The following is a 20,302-nucleotide window of genomic DNA, read 5'->3' on the forward strand; positions in this document are numbered from 1 at the left end:
TCAGAAGACCCCGGCCACCATGACAGCCGAGTGGCAAGCTCCAGGTTTCACCGCACGCTGTCACATGCATCGTGTCACTTCGTGACGTGGAATCATGATGGAAAGCCGCGTGTTGATTTGCGCATTTGAGAGGCTCGGGTCTCTGTACCCGCAGGCATACAGTATGTCGCTGATCCCCACGGACAAATGATTCCGCAGCTATTAGCTTCTTGCCTTGCAATGTTGACGCGGCGGAAGTCCTCAGCGTGAAAGAAACCGCAGCGTGTTCTATTCGCCATGGAAAATCGCACAGTCGGCTTCCGTTATAGTCAATGGAGGCCGCCTGTCACATGATCCCTCCGTTGTGAGCACAGCGGACGTATCTCGTGATTACACATCACCGCTGCGCGTCATGCACTGCGCTGCGCATGCTCGGCGGACGGGACTCTCACGGCGGATCCAGAGAGCTGAGTATGGGGTCTTTGCGGGCACGGTGTCAGACTCCGCTGTGATAGTCCGCTGGCCGTGGTATGACCACAACCCTATAAACCCTTCAGAGATGAATCTGCCCTGAGGGTCCGCTTCATCCCTGGAGATCAGATAATGCCAGGAGGAGCTGCAGAGGCTCATACATTACCCTGCTGCTGAGTGGGTGACCGTGGACGGGTGGGTATGCGGGGGCTCTCTGCTGTGGTTAATAGGGGGGCCCACATTGTATGGTGAGATGTTAGGGGGCTTCTGATCTGGCAGAAACGTTCCCCCAGCGGTGAGATCTCCGCGGACCCTCACAGGTGACTCCGTTCCTGTAGACCCCTCATGCAGATTTGACCCCACGGCGCCCTTTTCCTGCCTTTATATGGCATAAATTCCTCGCTGTGACCTTTAGGATAAACCGTATTGTATTGGGGACGGTGCGGTCCTACCGCCATTATGGGCGCCGGGGTAGAGTTGTGTTGGATCTCGCAGGTGAAGCTGCAGAATTCGTCACTCACCCTCTTTCTTCTCTTCCAGGTGCGTTCCTTCAGCACGAGTGTCTCCAGACCTGTTTCCAAGTTAGTGCGGGTGAGTCCGTGGGGGTCCGGCCGTTACATAATTGGCGTTAGGGGGATTAACGTGTGAAAACATAATTCTTGGTGGGAGGTGCCGCTCGCCGTCCCCTCTGTACGGCCGGTCTTGTACAAGCGGTTTACCGGTGCATCCATATGTCTGATATGTAGAGGGGTGTCCGGCCGACCGCGGGGTTAGGGATCGAACTAAAAATGAATACATCTTGTTATTTGTACAGCGCCAACGTATTCCGCAGCGCTTTCGAGTAATCTATTTATTCCCCCCTCCCATGAGATAAATGTCCGATCCCTCGGGGTCCAACGGCTGGGATCTCCAGTGATGGTGAGACCAGCCCACCCGAATTCCCTGTAGATGCAGCTGATCTGCACACGCCCGTCCGCCGCTCCACTGGCCTCTATATGGCCGGCAGACACTGATGCTGAGCAATCTCCCTCCATCCCATACAAGTAATTGGCGCGTGCGCCCCTCCGCTCCATTCACATAGGGGCCTCTGGGTGTGCCAGACTCACCGTCACTGGCCCCCCAGCGATCAGACATTTATCTCCTGTCCCTAGGGGCGCTCTCTGCTGTCCACTCAGTGTTGTCTCTCTTTCCCCTGTAATAGCCTGTGGGGGGGACAGAATACTTGCTGATTTATAATGGAGGCGCTGATCCATCAGGACGTGCGCCGCCCCCTTATATGCGGGTTATGGGTTGGGGAGGGGCTAAAGACAAGTTTTTGTTCTCCAACTCTTTCCCTTTTCTCTCCTCAGCCGCCCATCCAGGTCTACGGATTGGAAGGCCGCTATGCCACCGCTCTCTACTCTGCCGCTTCCAAGGAGAAGAAACTGGATCAGGTGGAGAAGGACCTGAACAGAATGTCCGTGAGTGCGAAACCACAAACTGCAGTGGCCTCGGGGAGGGGCACGGGGCTCTGAAGAGTCTGATGGGTGGGACCTGTAGACGTGGTTACTGCGGGCTTGACCAGTTCTCACAGGTTACTCTGATGGGCTAATAGAGAGCACCGATGTAATAGGGGAGCCGCAGAATGTTCGACAGCATTTGTAGGCACGACTCGTACGGTGTTTGGGCGTGCCTCCACGGGGGCTGCAGCGATCGGCATCACCACTATGATGAGCCTGACATCTGCATGGGATAGTCTCCGGCGGCAGGCTGCGGCCCCCCATCTGTCCTGTCTTCACCTCCCATCTCATATACGTTCTCTTGTTCTGTCTTTTAGACTCTTATTAAGGACCCCAAGTTATCTGTCATCATCACAAACCCCCACATCAAGAGGAGCATGAAGCAGAAGACGATCACTGATCTCCTGGCTAAAGAAAAGTTTTCCCCCCTCACCTCCAACTTCGTCAGTGAGTATCCAACTTCCTGCACAGATTAAAGGGATTGTTCAGTTGCAAACTACTGATGGGCCTATTTACAGGATAAGCCATCAGCACTAGACCCGTGGGTGTCCGCTGTCCGTGGCCTCCACCGATCAGCTGTGCTGGTGCAGGAAGTAGACATCTTTGTTCACAGTGCAGTGGCCAGACTTGCTGTTACAGGCAAAGGTCCTATTCAATTTAATGGCAACTGCAGTACCGAACCTGGCCACTGGAGTGAGAACGGAGCCATCTGCTTCCTGCAGAAATCAGCCTGGGCACAAGTGTACTGACCCAGAAGAAAGCTGACCAGTAGGGATTTTGGGTTGTGGACCCCCACTGATCTGCTATTGATGGCCCATCAATCGTTTGCAGCTGGATAACCCCTATAATGTAGCTGGTATTTCATGTGCACAAAGCCCTACGGAGCTGCAGATTCTGCACTGTGGACCCCCATTACGCCCTTCTGCTCCATGAGAGTTCTGCCCTGCATTGTGGTTTGACAGGTTGTCGACCCGGTCAGACCCTCCGCCTGCAGTGCGGTGAGACCCCCGCCTTCTCCTCTGTAGTCTGTTGCTGTCCACCCCACCTCCTTCTATTTTTCTTGTAGCAGTTTATTATAGGAGCACAGATTTGTATTGCGGCTGTATTGGATCTGTGTGCCCGACGCCATAAACTGCAGGGTGCTGTAAACGGGCGCTAACTCTCCAAATCACTGGTTATGAGAGCAAAACTACAGTTTACGTTGGTGGCCTAAAATGCCTTTTTGTGCAAAAATCCCACTGGGGGCGCTGTCACTTCCCTCCAACTTGCTGACCACTGCCTGTTGTCAAGTGATGCCTCTGATACAAAATCAGCAGAACAAGAAGTGGAGGAAGATGATGAGTCCTGCTCAGTGAAGTTGGAGAGGAGGAGGAGGGACAGAATCGGAGACTTAAGGCCCTTTTACACACTATTATTGCTCAAAATTCGCCCAAAAGTCATCTTTTGAGCGATTATCGTTGCGTGTAAATGTGCGCCTATCCTGCACTGTTCGTCCATCGCTGAGCTCAGCTTAAAATTCGTCATCCCTGATAAGAGGGACCGCACGCTGAGTCCTCGGGCAGCGCTGATAACATTCCTTCAGCTTTTACCCCTGCAGGTTGTAAAAGTCCTATACTGCCATAAATGGTGCGACCCTCCCCCCCCCCCCCCCCCCCCCCCCTCCATCCCCCCCTCCCCTGCACACGACATCATTTTCTGAAGTGTCCGTTACACTTCAGCTTGTTTCAGATGTCTGTTTTAGTCCACAACCTTTTTTCTTACAATTTTTCCTTATGCCGTCCCTCTGTTATTCCTCCTGGAAAGGCATAGATGAATGGACCCCGGGGGGTTCTCCTTTCCTTATTTGTTCATGGTGGGCTTCAGTGCAGGTAGGCGTCCTACTGCCAGGGATAGTAATGCTTCTGTGCGGTCGAGTCCTGATGTCTTCGTGTTCTTCCTCCGCAGATCTGCTGGCTGAGAACGGCCGTTTGCGTTATACCCCCGAAGTGATTGGTGCTTTTGGTAAAATCATGAGTGCTTTCCGGGGAGAAGTGCTGTGTTCCCGTCACCACGGCTTCCGTAAGTGTCCAGTCCGCAGCTTCTCCACCCGGCCAAGCGCAGCGCTGACCGCAGAACGCGCCAATGTGATTAGTGTTAATAGGCAGCGGCTTCTTCTCCCCCTCGGCCGGGTTGTCTCCACAGCTCTGACTAATGGGAGAACATGTTAGTTTAGGTGGTCTGCATTTTCTTCAGAGATGGCAGGATATGCGTTATTAACCCTTTAATGACTAGCAATTGCGCAAATGTTCATGTTTGTTTCAGCTTTTCAAGAGCTGTAACTCTTATTTTATGTTGGCGGAGAGTAATGAAGGCTTGTTGGTTGCGGGACGAGCGACCTGATAGGACTGTTTAAACTAAAGGGTTTGTGCGCATGTCTGTATTAATTCCGGCCATCTTCTGCCCCCTAGAGGAGCACCCAGTAATGTTCTCTGTCGTGTAGCAGATGCTCGTGTCTTCCCTGTAAACCATCACATACTTACTACATACCATTTGTTTGCAGCCTCTGGATGAAGCCAGTCTGACGGAGTTAAAGTCGGCCCTCAATGGTTTCCTTGCAAAGGGAGAGAATGTGAAATTGGAGATCAAGGTGGGTGTTAAAATGGGTGTGATCCTCCCCTTCCTTCAACCCTTAGGCTGATACAGGGGAGTGCGATGTGGGGTGAAATCCCACCACTGAATCCCCCTCTAATCCTGTGCCCACCCACCACAGTCAGGAAGGAGATTGAAGGGGACTCTTGCAGATAATTGAGTGCTTGTACTCGGCCATTTCCATCCACTCCATCATGCAGCCGCCACGCCATTCAGTCTCCTCCGCCAAGTCCACAATAAGGAGGGGGAACACGGTCCGCCTTTTATTGGAATTGGTGGAGGTCTCAGAGGTGAGACCCCTCCCTCCTACTTATCAGACTTTTGTCACCTATCCTTTGGATAGTCGATGGGTCTATTTTGGCACAACCCCTCTAATGGGGCGAGTCGGGGTGGCCGCCCCATCTGTGGCCCTCTGTATAAGGAGGCAGTTGTACCGCACATTATAGAGGAGGCTTACAAATCTTCATCTGCCGCTAACCTGTGATGACGGATTGATGCCATAATCTAATCTTGTGACTTTACCTTTCAGACTGACCCCTCCATCTTGGGCGGGATGGTTGTCAGCATTGGGGAAAAATATGTTGACATGTCCACGAAAACCAAGATCCAGAAACTGGCTAAGATTATGAGGGACACCGTGTAAGAAGGCCGTCCTCTACCTAGTTTATCTGCTGAGCAGCCGCTGAATAAATGTTCCCGAGTGTAATTCATCCGGTGTCCGAGTTGTTGATGTCTTCCCCGTCCCCGGTGAGGTTCCCACATGTACCCTGGGCTGAGGTGTGGATGATGAGGGTGTTCTGGGCTCGCAGCCCTCCACCACATGTGCGGAGGGCTGCATGCATCTCGGGATCTACAGAAAACCTCCAATCAGCTGAGATGTGGGTTTTATTTGCAGAAACCCTCGACATGACTTGGGCTGCCTGTCCACGGCCAAGATGTCATAGCGAGATCCACGGCGATAAATCACCCGGGGAGCCAACATGACACATTTTCCATAGGATATGGGGGAGGGGGTGGGGGAGATGTGACCCCCTGCAGTGCTAGGCAGAGCCAAGACATGGGAGTCTCATTATAGAGATCAGCGGTTCTGTGGATGGGGGGGTAATATGTGATTCTGGTACAATCCCTTTTAAGGGGACCCAAGCGTGCAGTTACAAGCACTGGCCACTATACAGGGGTCAGAGCTATCTGCTTCCGCTCTGGACACTGTTGTGGTGTTGGCAGCGGGCACCTGACCAGTTGATCATACGGTATCCCAAGCGGTGGACCCCCACGATCAACTACTGATGATCTATTCTGAGGATGGGTCACCAATATTTGGCTGGAAAATCCCATTTTGTAGGGTTCCTTAGTTCAGTAAGGCCTGTTTCACGCGGGCTACAAACTACCTGCATGTGATACTCCTGGTGTCCAATGGGTTCTTTCAGGCTACAAGATCTCTAATGTGGATGAACCCGTTGCAAACCATCAGCTTCACATGCATGTGCTTTGTAGCCCAACACTCTGCAAACGGCACCATTGGGTAAAGTATTGCCGCCCCCTCAGAGGTTGCACCATATGGGATATGATACATCTGGCTGTTGTGTTCAGTCTTGTTCCTCACAATCTGAGATTTGGGTCCATGAAGGGAAACGTCCGTTGTTTGACATTCGGAGGTTGAATCCGTGTTCTAACGGCGCGCTCGGGGGATCGGTGGCTGTTTATACTCCGTCGCCATAATGATGAACTGGCAGATCCAGAAATGAAGACGGACACTTTATTACTTCACTAATAGTTTAATAAACTTTTATCCCCCACCAAAACATGAAGTCCAAACACCACAGAAGAGGCGATTAAAAAGTTCTGATATGTCTGCTAACAGGCGGAGGGCTACACGTTGCAGTACCGCTGCCTTGGCACTTTCCTGAAGATGCCCACGTGGCACGGCTCTCGGGGAACATGTAAACTAGAGAGAACGGATGAACGGTCTACTAACCCAACAAAAGTCTAAAAGGGGGACATTGAGAAAGTGCAAATAAGCAGCGCTGCTACCAGACCGACCCGATCCCAGCCGACGCGGTTTCCTACTCCATATATTATTTTTTACACCCCCTTAATTTAATGCTAAAAACAAGAAATTGCTGCAGTGGCCGAGTCTGTACCCGGCTGGGACCCCAACGACACATCGGCCAGGACAGCAGAACTGTAACTCCTACACTCGGGTAGAAGCCTGGAATTACTGGAGTGACTAAAAGACTTCCCGTAGGGCTCATTCACACGAGCGCATTTGTGCGGCGGAGCGTAATATGCAGTGAATAGAACCCACTGATCTCAATAGGTTTGTTCACATCAGCTTATGTTTTCACACTACGTGCGATTGTGTCATTTACAAACAATAATATGCGGTCTGACCAATCGTGGCGCTCTGACACACAACTGTCCATTGAAATCATTAGGCGAGAGTAAATGGACATGTGCAGAAAACCCGCGGATTCGCTGCGCGTGTAAAATCAATGTGCGGGTTGTGCATATTTTGTGGCACAAATACTCGCTGCAGCGGGCGAAAAACATGGCCACAATGCGCCCGTCTGAACGAGCTCTAATTCTGTGACGGGAAGAAAAACTAAAACTTTCCACCAAGTGCAAAAAACAAAAAAAAATAATCCAGCACCATCTAATAAATAAACCCTAAAACCTCCGTATGAAATGTAAACTGTTTCTGAAACTTTCCTACAATGTTTCAAAGTACCTTTATATTCGAGTGGTCAGTAGAACTCCCGCCCCTCCACTTGTGGCGCGAGCCGCGGGGACCAGGCGGTTTATCTCATGATTTATGCAGTGCCTTACAGCCCAACTCCCAGCCTTACTCCTGCAGCTCTCTGGGCCTGCTGGGGCTTGTAGTTGCCAGCAGCTGGGAGGCGGCGGTGCACTGGATTTGTGCAATGGTCCGTACTGGCCGATTCTTCACAACTAGACGGTATCGCCACCGCGGTGCGTACCATATTAAAACACATACCATAGTAACTAATAAATTATGCTTCAGTAGTCTCAGCCATAAACACTAATAGGAACGGGCTGTCACGGCGACGTCAGCACTAGCGCCGCAGCAGGGATCCCAACAGACGCCCGCCCGACTTTTACATAGAGAATGGATGAGATTAGAACAGATTTTTATTTTTTCTTATCCCCAGGTTGTGTCTGTGATGTGCGATACCGGGCAACCTGCGGACAAGGATGAAATGGCGCGGTTTTAGTGGATGGAAAAAAACACCACTCCCCCCACCCCAGTTAATCTATGTTCCCTTTAACACATTCACGACTGGCAGCTTCTCTCCATATTCCCGTACATGTAATATTACCTCCCGCCATCACACACTGCGGCAGCTATGGGGTGGGATGCGCCATTCTATTTTGGCAAGCGCCACCTGGCTCTCGCTGCTCAATTTTTCACATCTATAGTGGACCAGTCAACGTTACAACGTCTCTACTACGGTATTCGCTAAATCCGCCCCGTCGTGGTAGCGCACAAAATGGCCGCTGCTGTACGGGAGACGGTTCAAGAACAGTATCTGCAATCCGTACAAAATGCTTCAGCAGAGGAAGGACCACGGACCCCCCGCCGACCACAAAGACAAACTGCTCCGCATACGGGGGGCTTCGAAGATTAGATGTGGTCCAGGCGATCTTGTGCCAGGAATGGCGCCGAAGTAATGTTATAAGGAGTAACGCCACAGTGAAGACTGAAGGAAGAAATGTGACACAAAAATAAGACACGGGGAAAACAAACTCCTGTAAGGTTCTGTTCGCACGGCGCGGAGATGCTGCGGATTATCTGCAGTAAACCGCGTACTATCGGTGTGGATCCGCAGCAGACGCCGCCCCTTCAGCCACAAGGGTTAAATCTGCCGCAGATCTACAGCAAAAACCGTGTCGAAATCCGGATGCAGTTCTATTGCAGCTTTTGTCTGCATCATTTCTGCTCCGTGCCGTCAGCGTCAGCGTCCCCGCCCGGCGTTTCCGGCTATTCACAATGTACCGGTGTGGCGCTGCGCTCTTCGCGCCTCGATGACATCACACAAGTTGTCCTATCAGCTGCATGAACGAGCGCCGCGGCCTCTTCTCAGCGTCCCCGCCATTCGCCTCTGGCCCTAAATGCATTGAGCTGTAATACCAGGCATTGCGGCTATGTGATGTATGGCGCGTAGAGGCCGCAGCGCTCACACGAGGGGGTCCCCGGCCGCAGCGCTCACACGAGGAGGTCCCCGGCCGCAGCGCTCACACGAGGGGGTCCCCGGCCGCAGCGCTCACACGAGGGGGTCCCCGCCCGCAGCCCCCACTTTTAGTGTAAGTTTAAACGTTGCTGATTTTGGTGCGATCCGCAGACTTCGCTCCCAGCTTGAATTCAAATTGAAAGGATTAAATCACCAAAATCTGCCCCAAATCAGCGCCGTGTAAACACATCCTTATCGGCGGTCTGTGAGATGACACAAACATGGCTGCCTCCATCCACCAACCGCGCCGGGGGGGGGGTCTGCTTTTGTATCTCCATCCTATTAAAGTAAATATGGCGAACGGCGGGCAATAATTTGTTTGTCGCTCGGGCATAAAATTCAAACTGCGATCAGCGGCGCTCAGCTTCCATTCACTGAGTGATCGTCGCTCCTGTGTGAAAGCGTAGAAGCGATTATCGACTGCGTTCATGCGCAGCAGAATGTCCGCTCACCGATCCCTGCAGACGTGTTTTCCGCGGTATTCACCCCTCATTGGGAGGATTGAGGGATTTTGCAGCATAAATAGCAATAAAGTTCTGACGCTACGGGTTTACATTCCGCGCCGCGCGTCGTTTCTGCAGTGGGTTTCGTGAGGTTTTTTTCCGGAAGCAGATGGATGGGATTTTCAAAATGTCATCCCCTTTACTGCTCTTGTGACTGTAGAGGGTCCGGGGGGCCGCGCTGGTGGTGGGAGGAAACATCCAAGTATTTAAAAGGGGCTCACTTCTTCCCAGGAACATTCCATGCTCATGCTGCGTCAGAGGCTCGGACTGTTCAAGGGAACAATGAGCAGCGGCAATACCAGGCACAACCCCTGTACAAGGGGGGCGCTGTTTTGGGAAAATAATGAAGCCGTTTTATAACCTTATCCTAGTAGTTGTCACTCTGGTGGTCCGATTAGTCTGCTGTCCTGCGAACACAGCGCTACATTTACTTTGAAAAAAAAACTAAATGGCAGCAATCAGCTTTTACGTACCACAGATCACATGACAATAGTCGGGTCGCCATCTTGTGTACCGCAGAGCACATGATGCTAGTCCAGCAGCCATCTTGTGTACCACAGATCACATGACAATAGTCGGGTCGCCATCTTATGTACCGTAGAGCACATGATGCTAGTCCAGCAGCCATCTTGTGTACCACAGATCACATGACAATAGTCGGGTCGCCATCTTATGTACCGTAGAGCACATGATGCTAGTCCAGCAGCCATCTTGTGTACCACAGATCACATGACAATAGTCGGGTCGCCATCTTGTGTACCGCAGAGCACATGATGTTAGTCCAGCAGCCAGCCATCTTGTGTCCTCGGCCCTAACAACACTCGAGGCAAGCAGAGACGTGCACAGCAGGCCTCTACCACGGCAACGGCCCCCGGCAACCAATCACAGAACTACTTGCACTTTACCTCAGCAGTTTGAGATGTTGAAGCTGCGCTCTGATTGGTTGTTGCGGTGGCAATGACAATTTGGACCTATCGGACGGTGCGAGCCGTGCGGCCATAGATCCAAAATCAAGGCCCAGCTTGTTAGAGGGGTTGGCTGGGACTTCTAGTTCTCCACCTCTCGCTTACTGTTAAACGTCTTACTCCAGGCTTTCTTGCTAGTAATTGTTACCCACCCCTGAATGGCTGACGGTCACGAAGCGACGAAGTTCTGTAAACCGGGGGTCAGTGCAGGCGGCGGGGTGTTAGGGCAGCCTTAAAGGCTGAGGGGGACGTTTACGGAGGGAAGAACTGCGGATAGAAAGAGGCTGGACCACAATTACAAGATGGCGGGTAACCTGCTGATCCGTGGGGGTCTAACACTCTCCAGAACGAGACTTTATGTCCCCGGTGGGCTTACTGCACGCCTCGCAGTGAGGAGACTGACTGGCATGCCGCTCGCACAGTGACGCTCCATCTTCACTGGGACCACTGGAGATACCGCAGCAAGCGGTCGGCTACTTCCATCGGCCCCAGTGAAACGAATGGCGTGCGGACCGCCCATGCTTGTCCAATGTAATGTCAGTGCAGGTGGGAGATGCGACCCCCACACTGACAGGCAGCGAGGGACTTAGGACCCCCGTTCTCATGATTGACAGTGAGACCCCCACCAGTCCGCAAGTTCTCCCTCCTGTGGACATCTTCTACTTGGGGTACAACGTCTTCAAGAATCTCACACGACACGTTTAACGGTTCTTCCACTTTGTAACGTAACCCAATAATGCAGGAAATGCCATTAGTTTCTCAACCTGCGGGACTCCCACCAATACTGCAAGCGACGGCGCCGCAATAACGTATCTGCTGCGCCGCACGGACCTCCTCCAATCAACAGAGCCGACTGCACTTCCCTACACAGGTGGAATGTCGCAGTGGGCGCAGCGTTCGCACTTTGTTACGGAATTTCTGCAGCAAAACCGCAGCTTAGCGCTACAGCAGATAATACGCAGCGGTTTCCCCCTCTACATCTAGACAGGATTTACTTTAATAGTAAACGATTTTGTGGCCGTATTTCTGCAAAGTGTGAACGAACCCTTAAAGGGGTTTTCCAGAAAAAGTTGCAGGGAATGTAGCGAGATCTAGTAAGAGCAGCCCAGCGCTCCGCTCCACCCGTGGTTACATTGGCTGCACCCGTGACCTAACTGGATGACGCCAACACCCTCAATAAGACCCCCCCCTTCCCCGCTATGAAGTGCTTTATCTCACTCTGTAGTTCCCTGTCGGCCACCACTAATCAGAGACTCTGACCCCTCCCTTCCCCGACGTCTTTTCCCGCAGCACGGAATGCAGGAGGGAGCGGTCAGAGTCTCCAATTATATCAGCAGAGCCCAGACTGGAGCTACAGAGTGAGATAAAGTACTTCATGCTGTGGTTCTGCCTGCCAGAGGTACACAAAGAGGGGGAGGGGGACTAGTATTATTAGGGCCACTAAGGGGGTCACTACAAGTACTGGGGCCACTGGAATAATAGAGGTAAAATCATACGTTACGATAAGCCACGCCCCTAACAGCCCCCCTAAACCACACGCTTTACCTGTATACGGGACATCACTGGGCAAAGATGCAAAAAAATGGTGGCGTTACAGGTCATGTGATGATTAGCAGAAAGGGACCATCAGGGGAGGGATGACTAACCTGCGGCGGGGCTGTAATAAAAAGCAATTCGGACAACCCCTATAAATCGGTGCTGCACCCCGTCAGTCTCAGATTCAGTGGGGGTCCAATAGGTCATAAAGGGATAGCATAACTCAGCAATACTTCTGGGCTTTATAAAATGGTAATACCCCTTTAAGCTCGGGTGAACTCGTGCCGCTATACAGGGACCTCTTACAAGGCGATCGCACCGACTCCACAGAATATTCCCAATATTAGTACCAGGATTCAGAAAAGACGTAGCGCCTGTCCATACGGATAAAACTAGCAGATTCAGGCTGAACATCATACGTTTAGGTAAAGTACCTCTAGAACCTCCCACTATACAGCGACCAGCCTCTATCCTAGCATCCAACTGGAAAGGACATTTGGGAGGAACATTGCAGGCTGTGCCTGTCAGCTGCCTTCAGCCAATCAGCATCACTACGAGTGGTTTCTGCAATGCGGGGGTAGATGGTGGGTGGAACAAACACTGGCTGAGATGCTAGGGTGACGATTGTCGTAGGAGAGCCGGGGTGGAAGTGATTACTGTAAACAGTCATGGCGTGTGCAATGGGAGAAGGCAGCAGAATGGCAGAGACTGAAACCAGGCAACTATATAGGGACCTATAAGGACTCATGTACGTGGTTTATGCACATTGAGGGCAGCCTCACAAAAACCCTTTGAGGGGCTTCACAGCCAACATCTGAGCCCGGGGCTGTGGAGTCAGTTTTGGGTGAAGTTGGTGTGCAAAATAAAGGAATCAGAGGTTTGGCTTACAGACTCCACGGCTCTGTTAAACACCAGGGCTGTGGAGTCGGAGTCATGGAGGCGGAGTCATGGCTTACAGACTCCACCGCTCTGTTGAAGATCAGGGCTGTGGAGTCGGAGTCATGGAGGCGGAGTCATGGCTTACAGACTCCACAGCTCTGTTAAACACCAGGGCTGTGGAGTCGGAGTCATGGAGGCGGAGTCATGGCTTACAGACTCCACAGCTCTGTTGAAGATCAGGGCTGTGGAGTCGAAGTCATGGAGGCGGAGTCTTGGCTTACAGACTCCACAGCTCTGTTGAAGATCAGGGCTGTGGAGTCGGAGTCATGGAGGCGGAGTCTTGGCTTACAGACTCCACAGCTCTGTTAAGCACCAGGGCTGTGGAGTCGGAGACATGGAGGCGGAGTCATGGCTTACAGACTTCACAGCTCTGTTGAGCACTGCAGTATTTAACATAAACACATTTGTGTGGTCCGTGCAAAATCCTTCCGTCTACGGCCAGCTTTCGGCCCATTGCTCTGTACCGTATCACAACCAATCGGATGCCTGATTTAGCTACTAGCTGGCTAGTCTTGTAAGATTTTTCCATCGCCACCCCTTGGTCTGAAGTGAACGACTGGCCCCCCCCCTGGAATGCATCCTATGTAGCAGCCTCTGTGCTTGTGCAAGAAACACATTGTCACTCCACACTACCTACGCGGCGGCACCCATAGTCTGAAATAGTGGAGAACCCCTTTAAATCCCAACGCTCATCCTACAGTGACCGCTGATCTCGAGTGCCTTGCCACTGGCTTATGTGGAATGGACAGTTATAAATCTAGTGCTAGGTGGCGCTATCATCCATGAAAACGTCTGCTCATTCACGACAGGCTCCTAAAAACAGGGAACCAGCAGCTGAGTAGATCACTGCACGTTATTTCGTACGCGTCGCCTCCGGGCCGCGGTCTCCGCTGCATTTTGGTCAAATATCCTCTATTGACTTAGACAAACGAAAGCCTCCTAGGACTACGAATCCCAGCTTGTCGCCGCAGCAGCTCTTGAACTTGCTGGGGGTTGTAGTTCTGCAGCAGCAACTCTTATACCGTTCATCAGGGAATGTAAGCGTTCCTCCCGAGCGAGCGGCGATGCGGCGGAGTCCATCACAGCGAAGGTCGTTTGTGTTCAGAGACGAAAGAAACAACATCCTAAAATCTAAAATGACGTCCCACATAGAAAACACCGACATTTTCTTAGAAAATGGTCGTTCCAATTAAAAATCTACGATGGTAAAACGGAGATGTTAGATCCGGGTTTTGGCGACGATGTACCATCATGAAAGGCTGGCGGGAGCGGCCGAGGAGGAGGAGACAGACGCGGGCACCTGCCCCTCCCCCTTAGGTTTCATCGAATAGCTGTAAGTCCAGCCGGACGACTATCTCCCCCGTGGGGACCTCATGGAGGAGCAGACATTTGGTGACGGGGCCCTTGGAGCCTTGGTCCCTCTTTATGTCCGCAACTCGGATTTCTGTTCTCCCCAGAAAATCTGAAATAGAAGAAAATCCAAGTTACAGTGACTGATAACGATTCTACTAACGAGGTCTTCAGGGGCCACAAGGAAATGTTACTCCTTGTAGAATGAGACGTTATACCATTTTCTAATTTACTTTCTGTATCAATTCCTTAAGGATTTCAAAATCTCTGCTTGCTGTCATTCAATAAAACACTTCATACACTGAATGGTCTCTTTATTAGAGCCCCACCCACAACCCCAATTTCCAAAATGTTGTGCCGCTGTGTAAAATGTAAATAGCTGTTAAGAAATAAAGAATAAAATATGCTAACCATATGTCATTCACAGCAGAACATAGAACACATAACAGTATGCGTGTGCGCGCGCGGGGAGGCAGCGACACATCTCACAACTGTTGGACCAGGAATAACAAAAGACTGGAAAAGTAAGCAGTACTAATGAAAAATAACTGGATGGTCCATTTTCTACTAAGTCACCTAATTGTATCAAAAGAGCCTGTTAGAGAGGCCGAGTCTCTCAGAAGCAGAGATGGTCCGAGGTCACCGATCTGTGGGGAACTGGTTAAAAGTTGTGGAACAAGTTCAGAAAATGTTCCTCAATATAAAAGTGTGAAGACTGAATATCCACCATCTACAGCACAGAATATCATCTGGAGAAACACATGCATACAAGAGACACGGCCGACGGTCAGTACTGGATGCTGGAGATCTGCGGGCCCTCAGTCGGTGCTGCATTATATACAGGCCTGATTCTGTAATGTATTCACCGCACGGGCGCAGGGACACTTCCAGGAATCACGAGGAGAGCAACCATCCAACTGGTTATCAGCGCACAGTCCTGCACCTCTGGCGGTCTGGGGTGGCATTGTGCCTATGGCACGGGCAGCGCACACTATGAATGCTGACAGTGTATAGAGGCAACATCTGCGCCATCCAAACGGCTCTTACAGGGAAGGCTATATATATATATATATCAGCAGGGCGATGCTAAACCCCATACTGCATCCATCACAGCAGCATGGCTTCCAGAAGAAGAGTCCGGGGTGAAGCGGCCGCCAGCAGTCCAGACCGTCCACCATTATAAAACATTTGGGCGCATCATAAAACAGAAAATCCAGTAAAGGCGAGAGAGGACTGCGGAGCGGCCAGAATCCTCCATCAGACAAGAAGGGGACAACATTCTCCTCCCAAAACTCCAGCAATTGGTCTTCTTACTTCCCAGAAGAGCGATTGCTACACACAATGGTAGACATGCTGCTTGCGCAAAACTCTGACCTCCCATCAACAACAGAGATCTGGACCCATCTGACCAGGAGATATGCTGTTATCCCATCCATGCGGAGGAACGGCGAGTTGTGCGTTCGGACACGTTAGTTGGAGCTCTGGCGTTGTATTCAGCTGACTGTGCAGCCTGTTGGTCAGAACGATTCCTGACATCCCCCTCCGACCCCTTTCAGCGATGAGTTATTTCTGCCCACAGGATCTCCTTTCACTGGCTGTTTTCCTCCACCGCGCCATTCTCGGTATACTGTCCACATCGTTACATGAGAAACCCCCCGCGGTTGGCAGTGAGACCCCGGCTAGTCCAGCACCGATGACCGGCCTCGCTGGAAGTCACTCCGATGAATTTTCCCATCTAATGTGGATTCATACTTAAACTGATCCGCAGAAAACTTGTCCCGTGATTTTATGCCGCACTTCGGGGTCACGGGGGGAATCACCATACAGGGGGCACCAATCGTGAGAGTACGGGGGGCTCTAAAAAAGGGTGTACTTTTGTAATTAAATATCAGCCGCGGTCATGTGATGGACACAGATGGAGGCTCCTTACAGGACATGAGCCATGTACCCATGGGTCCATCACATGACCAGCACAGAGGTTTATTCACTGGAAGTAAACTAAGGAAAATTCCCATAGAATGACAGCAAGCAGAGATCTTGGAAACTGTGAAGAATGGATACAGAAAGTATATTGGAAAACTTTACATTATACAAAGAACAACATTTACTTAGTGAAACCAGAACAGCGGTGAACACGAAGGCCTCCTGTCCGATGAACCGCCCGCGGACCTCGCATGACACGCTCTTCATAGGCCAACTATGGAAGGCGCAGCCCGACATTCACGAGTGGAGAATCATAGGGATTCTCCGCTCGCGGGATTCAAATCACGACATGCCGCGATTCTCTGCAGTGAGCCTATGAGACCCGTCAGTGCTCCCCCCTCCACCCCCGCTGGCGATATTCCGTCACGGCCGCGGACAGACAGCCTGACTGTTAATGTGACATCCGTCCTCGTTCATTTGTATCCTAGAAAAGTAAATCTGCTGCTGACGGATCTTCTTCGTCTCTTTACGCATCATGTAACACATACAGTAAAATCCACGGAGGTGCGCCGCGGTTTGCACAAGCGTCTGGCGAGTCCTTAAAGGGGTATTCCAGTCTTTTCATTTGAGGTCATCAGTAGTTGATGGATGGGGGGGTCCTGTCCATCAGCTGATCGTCTGGCCGGCTGCACTGCGCATCAATGGTCAGAGGAAGCAGGGTAAGCGCCTCGATGCTTCCTGCTGTCGCATCGCCAGGACGTCCTCTCCTGGGCAGGAAGTGTAGGAGAAGCCTCTATTGACTTCAATGGGAGTGAAGCTGGCGCCTCTGTTTCTCCCCGCTTCTTCTGACCATTGATAAAAATGTACGACCAGCAGCACAGTGCAGCGGGTTGGACAATCACCCACTGGACAGGCTGCTGAGCAGCAGACCCCCATCTATCAACTACTATGCAGGGTATAGACCATCAGTTAAATACTCCTTTAACCCTTTTCAATCCAATTTTGGATTCAGGGTTTCCTAAAAGGCTTTCTCTTGTTGCTGTTATACAATGGTGCCATCTGCTGGCTAAAGAGTGTGCACCAGAGAGGCTCTGACAGCGGAGTGGCTGGCAACAGACGGTAAGAATACCCTGTCGGACGTCTTCTGACATTGGAGATGTACAAGCTTTAATCAGAATGTAGGAAGACGTCAGACAGTGGATTGGAAAGGGTTAAAGCAACCATCTGGTTTCACGATAAAATTCTGTCCCTGGTCAGGAGCGGGTGGTATGTCACCTACCCCTCGGTTCTCTGCTCCCCGTCTGATCCGCCGGTTCTGGTCCTGGATTTCAGCCATCCAATACAGCGGCAGCAATTTTCTACCTACCCAATGCACACTGGGCACTGCTGTCTGATTAGCCAATGTTAATCACATGAGCAGCTCTGGCCAATCAGAAAGCAGATATAGTGCATTGGAAGTCTAAGACCGCCTGCACATGAACGAGTCGGAGCCCGCAGTGGAATGGGTCTCTGACCGCGGCCGGCAACCCCATGTACCTTCTTTTCCTGTACGGCGGATGCTCACCATCAGTCATTTGCACAAAAATAGAACATGCTACGATTTTCAATCAGCTCGCAATCTATCTGCTCATATGCAAATGTTCTATTTTTGAATGGGTGCGGAATACCGCGGATCATCCGCACGGGTGACGATCGCAGATTCTGCTATTCAAATCCGGTTTTGTGCAGCCGGCTCAACCCTCTCAATGCATTATGGGGAATAAGGTAGTCTGAAGATCCTGTTGGTCAAATGGGACCTAAAGCCGCAGAATGGGAGAGCTGACGAACAAGTGCCGGTAACATCCCCCCTCCCCCCGTGGGCCTGAGACAGAATACGTCCTGAAACCGGAGGGTCCCTTTAATAAATTGCCGCCCCGTAACGCAGTACTGACCGTCTGGGGAGAATTGGTCCCTCTCAAACACAGTGATGCAGAGGACGTCCTGCTCCAGGTCCTTGATGAAGAACTGACAGTTGGAGTTCCACTTGGGGTTCAGGGTGTCCTGGATGGTCTTTGTGATGTGGCACTGGGAGCCCATCGTGATCTCACAGTACGGATTACTCTTCCCTGCGAGAAACAGAAGAACACACGGCTCAGATCTCACGTCCACCACGCCGAGGCGCTAACGTCAGAGTCCTGGAAGGATGAGCAGATGACGGTCCGTCCACCAAGCCGGAACCAATTGCTTCTTCTGACTCTGAGGCCCAATGTCCACGGACGGATTTGAACCGCGGAAATCCGCGTGGATTCGCCGTCCGTAGAAATGAATGAAGCTTCCGCAATTGATTTTAGGTCCGCGGATTTGATTTTATGGTATTTACTATCCGCGCGGATCTGAAATCGCAGCCTGCCTTATTTTCATTGCAGATTCCGCACGGATCGTGCTCCATTGAAGTCTATGGGAGTCACGGATCCGCAGCAATCCGCAAATACATTTAAATGCATTTGTGGATCACACGTGCGGATTTAAAGCCTGGTGGGTGGGGAAATGGGGTTTTCTAAGAAGCATCTGTCGGCCATTTTGTTTTTCATTCATTTCCGCGCGGAATCCGCAATTCAAATCCGCGAACACCAGTGCAGAAAAAAACACAGAATCGGCGACCACCCGCAATTATTAAAAAAACATTTTTAGCACGATTCGCAGTTAACCTGCTGCTGATCTGAAGCTTAGATCCGCAGCGGGCACACTGCGTGCCGTGGACATTAGGACCTACATTTGTTTCTAGGACAGGGTGACAACAAATATGGCCTTCATGACAGCTTCCAGAAATAGTTACCCAACTTTCGCAGCCCCCCCGAAAATGGTTAATCTGCCCAGTTACACAGTGATAGAACCCAAAGTCCCATAGGACAGCGCTATGTGCTGCACCGGATTCTGAAAAGGCCGGGTAATAATCGCGGTGATGGCAGCCATACTGGTCAGCAACCTTCCACTCCAGGAACGGCGGAATAGAAATGTTAACAATCGAACTAAAGTGTGAGCATCTCCGGCTGGAAGTGATCCTGTGATCGGAGCACTCAGAGAAGGTGCTCACTCCTCCTCCTGGCATCTGTGCCCCTGTGCTGTCTGTGCTGCGTACGGTACCTGCAGGAACGCAGATGCTGGGAGGGGGAGTGAGGATCTTCTCTGAGTGCTGCAGCGGCACCCGGTCCCAACTGCGCTTGATGACAGGGTTACTGCTTGGCCAGAGGCTCATGTGGGGAGGCACTATTATTACTAGGACTGTTAAAGAAAGTACTTTTACTAGAGGATCACTATTCCCATTTGTGCCACTGAGAGGGGGCACTATTACTATTGGGGCCACTATATGGGGTACTATTACAACTAGGGCCACTGAAAGGGAGCACTGTTACTATTGGAACCACTGAGAGGAGGCACTATTACTATTGGGGCCCCTGAGAAAGGGTACGATTACTATTGGGGCCACTGAGAGAAGGCACTACCGGTATTACTATTGGGGTCCCTGAGAGAAGGCACTACCGGTATTACTATTGGGGTCCCTGAGAGAAGGCACTACCGGTATTACTATTGGGGTCCCTGAGAGAAGGCACTACCGGTATTACTATTGGGGTCCCTGAGAGAAGGCACTATTACTACTGGGGCCACTGAAATTATGAAGGTAAGAACATACATTGTGATAAGCCACACCCCTAAACCACGCCATTGGTCAGGCAAAGGACCTTCCACACTCACCATGTGATCGGCAGGGTTTCAGTTCGATGCCTTCTACAATATTCACCATCAGTCTCCCGATTCCCGTCGCCCTCTGAGAACGCACTGCAAATCAAGTGAAGAAATGGATGTGTGCGGCGCAGAATAAATGTGAGGGGCGGCTTCATTATATACCTGGATGAGGCTGCTGGTTCATTTCATCACCCGCTCTCTCCTCAGCCTGCAGCCACCACTAGGGGGCAGCTGTGTACGACCTGCATGCAGATTGGCCCCCTAGTGGCAGCAACAGGCAGCCAAGACTTATTCAAAAGTGCTTAGTGGGAAAGAGGAAAGAAAAAGTAAGTTATGGCGCCGGTTGTGATGCGTCTTCTGTAACGGTACAAACGCCATTCAGAGACATAACGGACCGGTATTTAGTAACATCAGCAGGGGGCATAACTGCAGGAAAAGCAGGATTTACCTAAATACGCCTTCTCCCGCTTCTTCTTCTCCGTCTCTATGTACAGCTCTGAAGCAGCCTTAATTTTCTGCACCCACGCCGTCCTGGA

At 51.3% G+C, this 20,302-nt stretch overlaps 2 protein-coding genes across 5 annotated transcripts in view; one reads left to right on the forward strand and one right to left on the reverse strand.

Annotated features, from left to right (window-relative positions):
- The window catches only part of ATP5PO (ATP synthase peripheral stalk subunit OSCP), a 6,178-nt gene extending 891 nt beyond the window's left edge, over positions 1 to 5,287 (forward strand). The window contains 7 exon segments of the mRNA XM_066599009.1: positions 991 to 1,041; positions 1,800 to 1,910; positions 2,267 to 2,396; positions 3,894 to 3,991; positions 3,993 to 4,007; positions 4,489 to 4,575; positions 5,107 to 5,287. Coding sequence (XP_066455106.1) covers positions 991 to 1,041; positions 1,800 to 1,910; positions 2,267 to 2,396; positions 3,894 to 3,991; positions 3,993 to 4,007; positions 4,489 to 4,575; positions 5,107 to 5,220 — 606 coding nt within the window. The 3' untranslated portion in view covers positions 5,221 to 5,287.
- Positions 5,288 to 6,339: 1,052 nt separating this feature from the next.
- The window catches only part of ITSN1 (intersectin 1), a 147,591-nt gene continuing 133,628 nt past the window's right edge, over positions 6,340 to 20,302 (reverse strand). For all 4 annotated transcript variants that reach the window (XM_066599017.1, XM_066599015.1, XM_066599016.1 and 1 more), the window contains 4 exons: positions 20,215 to 20,297; positions 19,776 to 19,859; positions 17,975 to 18,148; positions 6,340 to 14,232 (listed from right to left, as the gene is read on the reverse strand). In XM_066599017.1, the coding sequence (XP_066455114.1) occupies positions 14,084 to 14,232; positions 17,975 to 18,148; positions 19,776 to 19,859; positions 20,215 to 20,297 (490 nt within the window). In that variant the 3' untranslated portion in view covers positions 6,340 to 14,083. The remainder of the gene's footprint in view (positions 14,233 to 17,974; positions 18,149 to 19,775; positions 19,860 to 20,214; positions 20,298 to 20,302) is intronic.

The sequence above is a fragment of the Eleutherodactylus coqui genome, chromosome 4 (assembly GCF_035609145.1).
Source record: "Eleutherodactylus coqui strain aEleCoq1 chromosome 4, aEleCoq1.hap1, whole genome shotgun sequence".
Taxonomy (NCBI): Eukaryota; Metazoa; Chordata; class Amphibia; order Anura; family Eleutherodactylidae; genus Eleutherodactylus; species Eleutherodactylus coqui.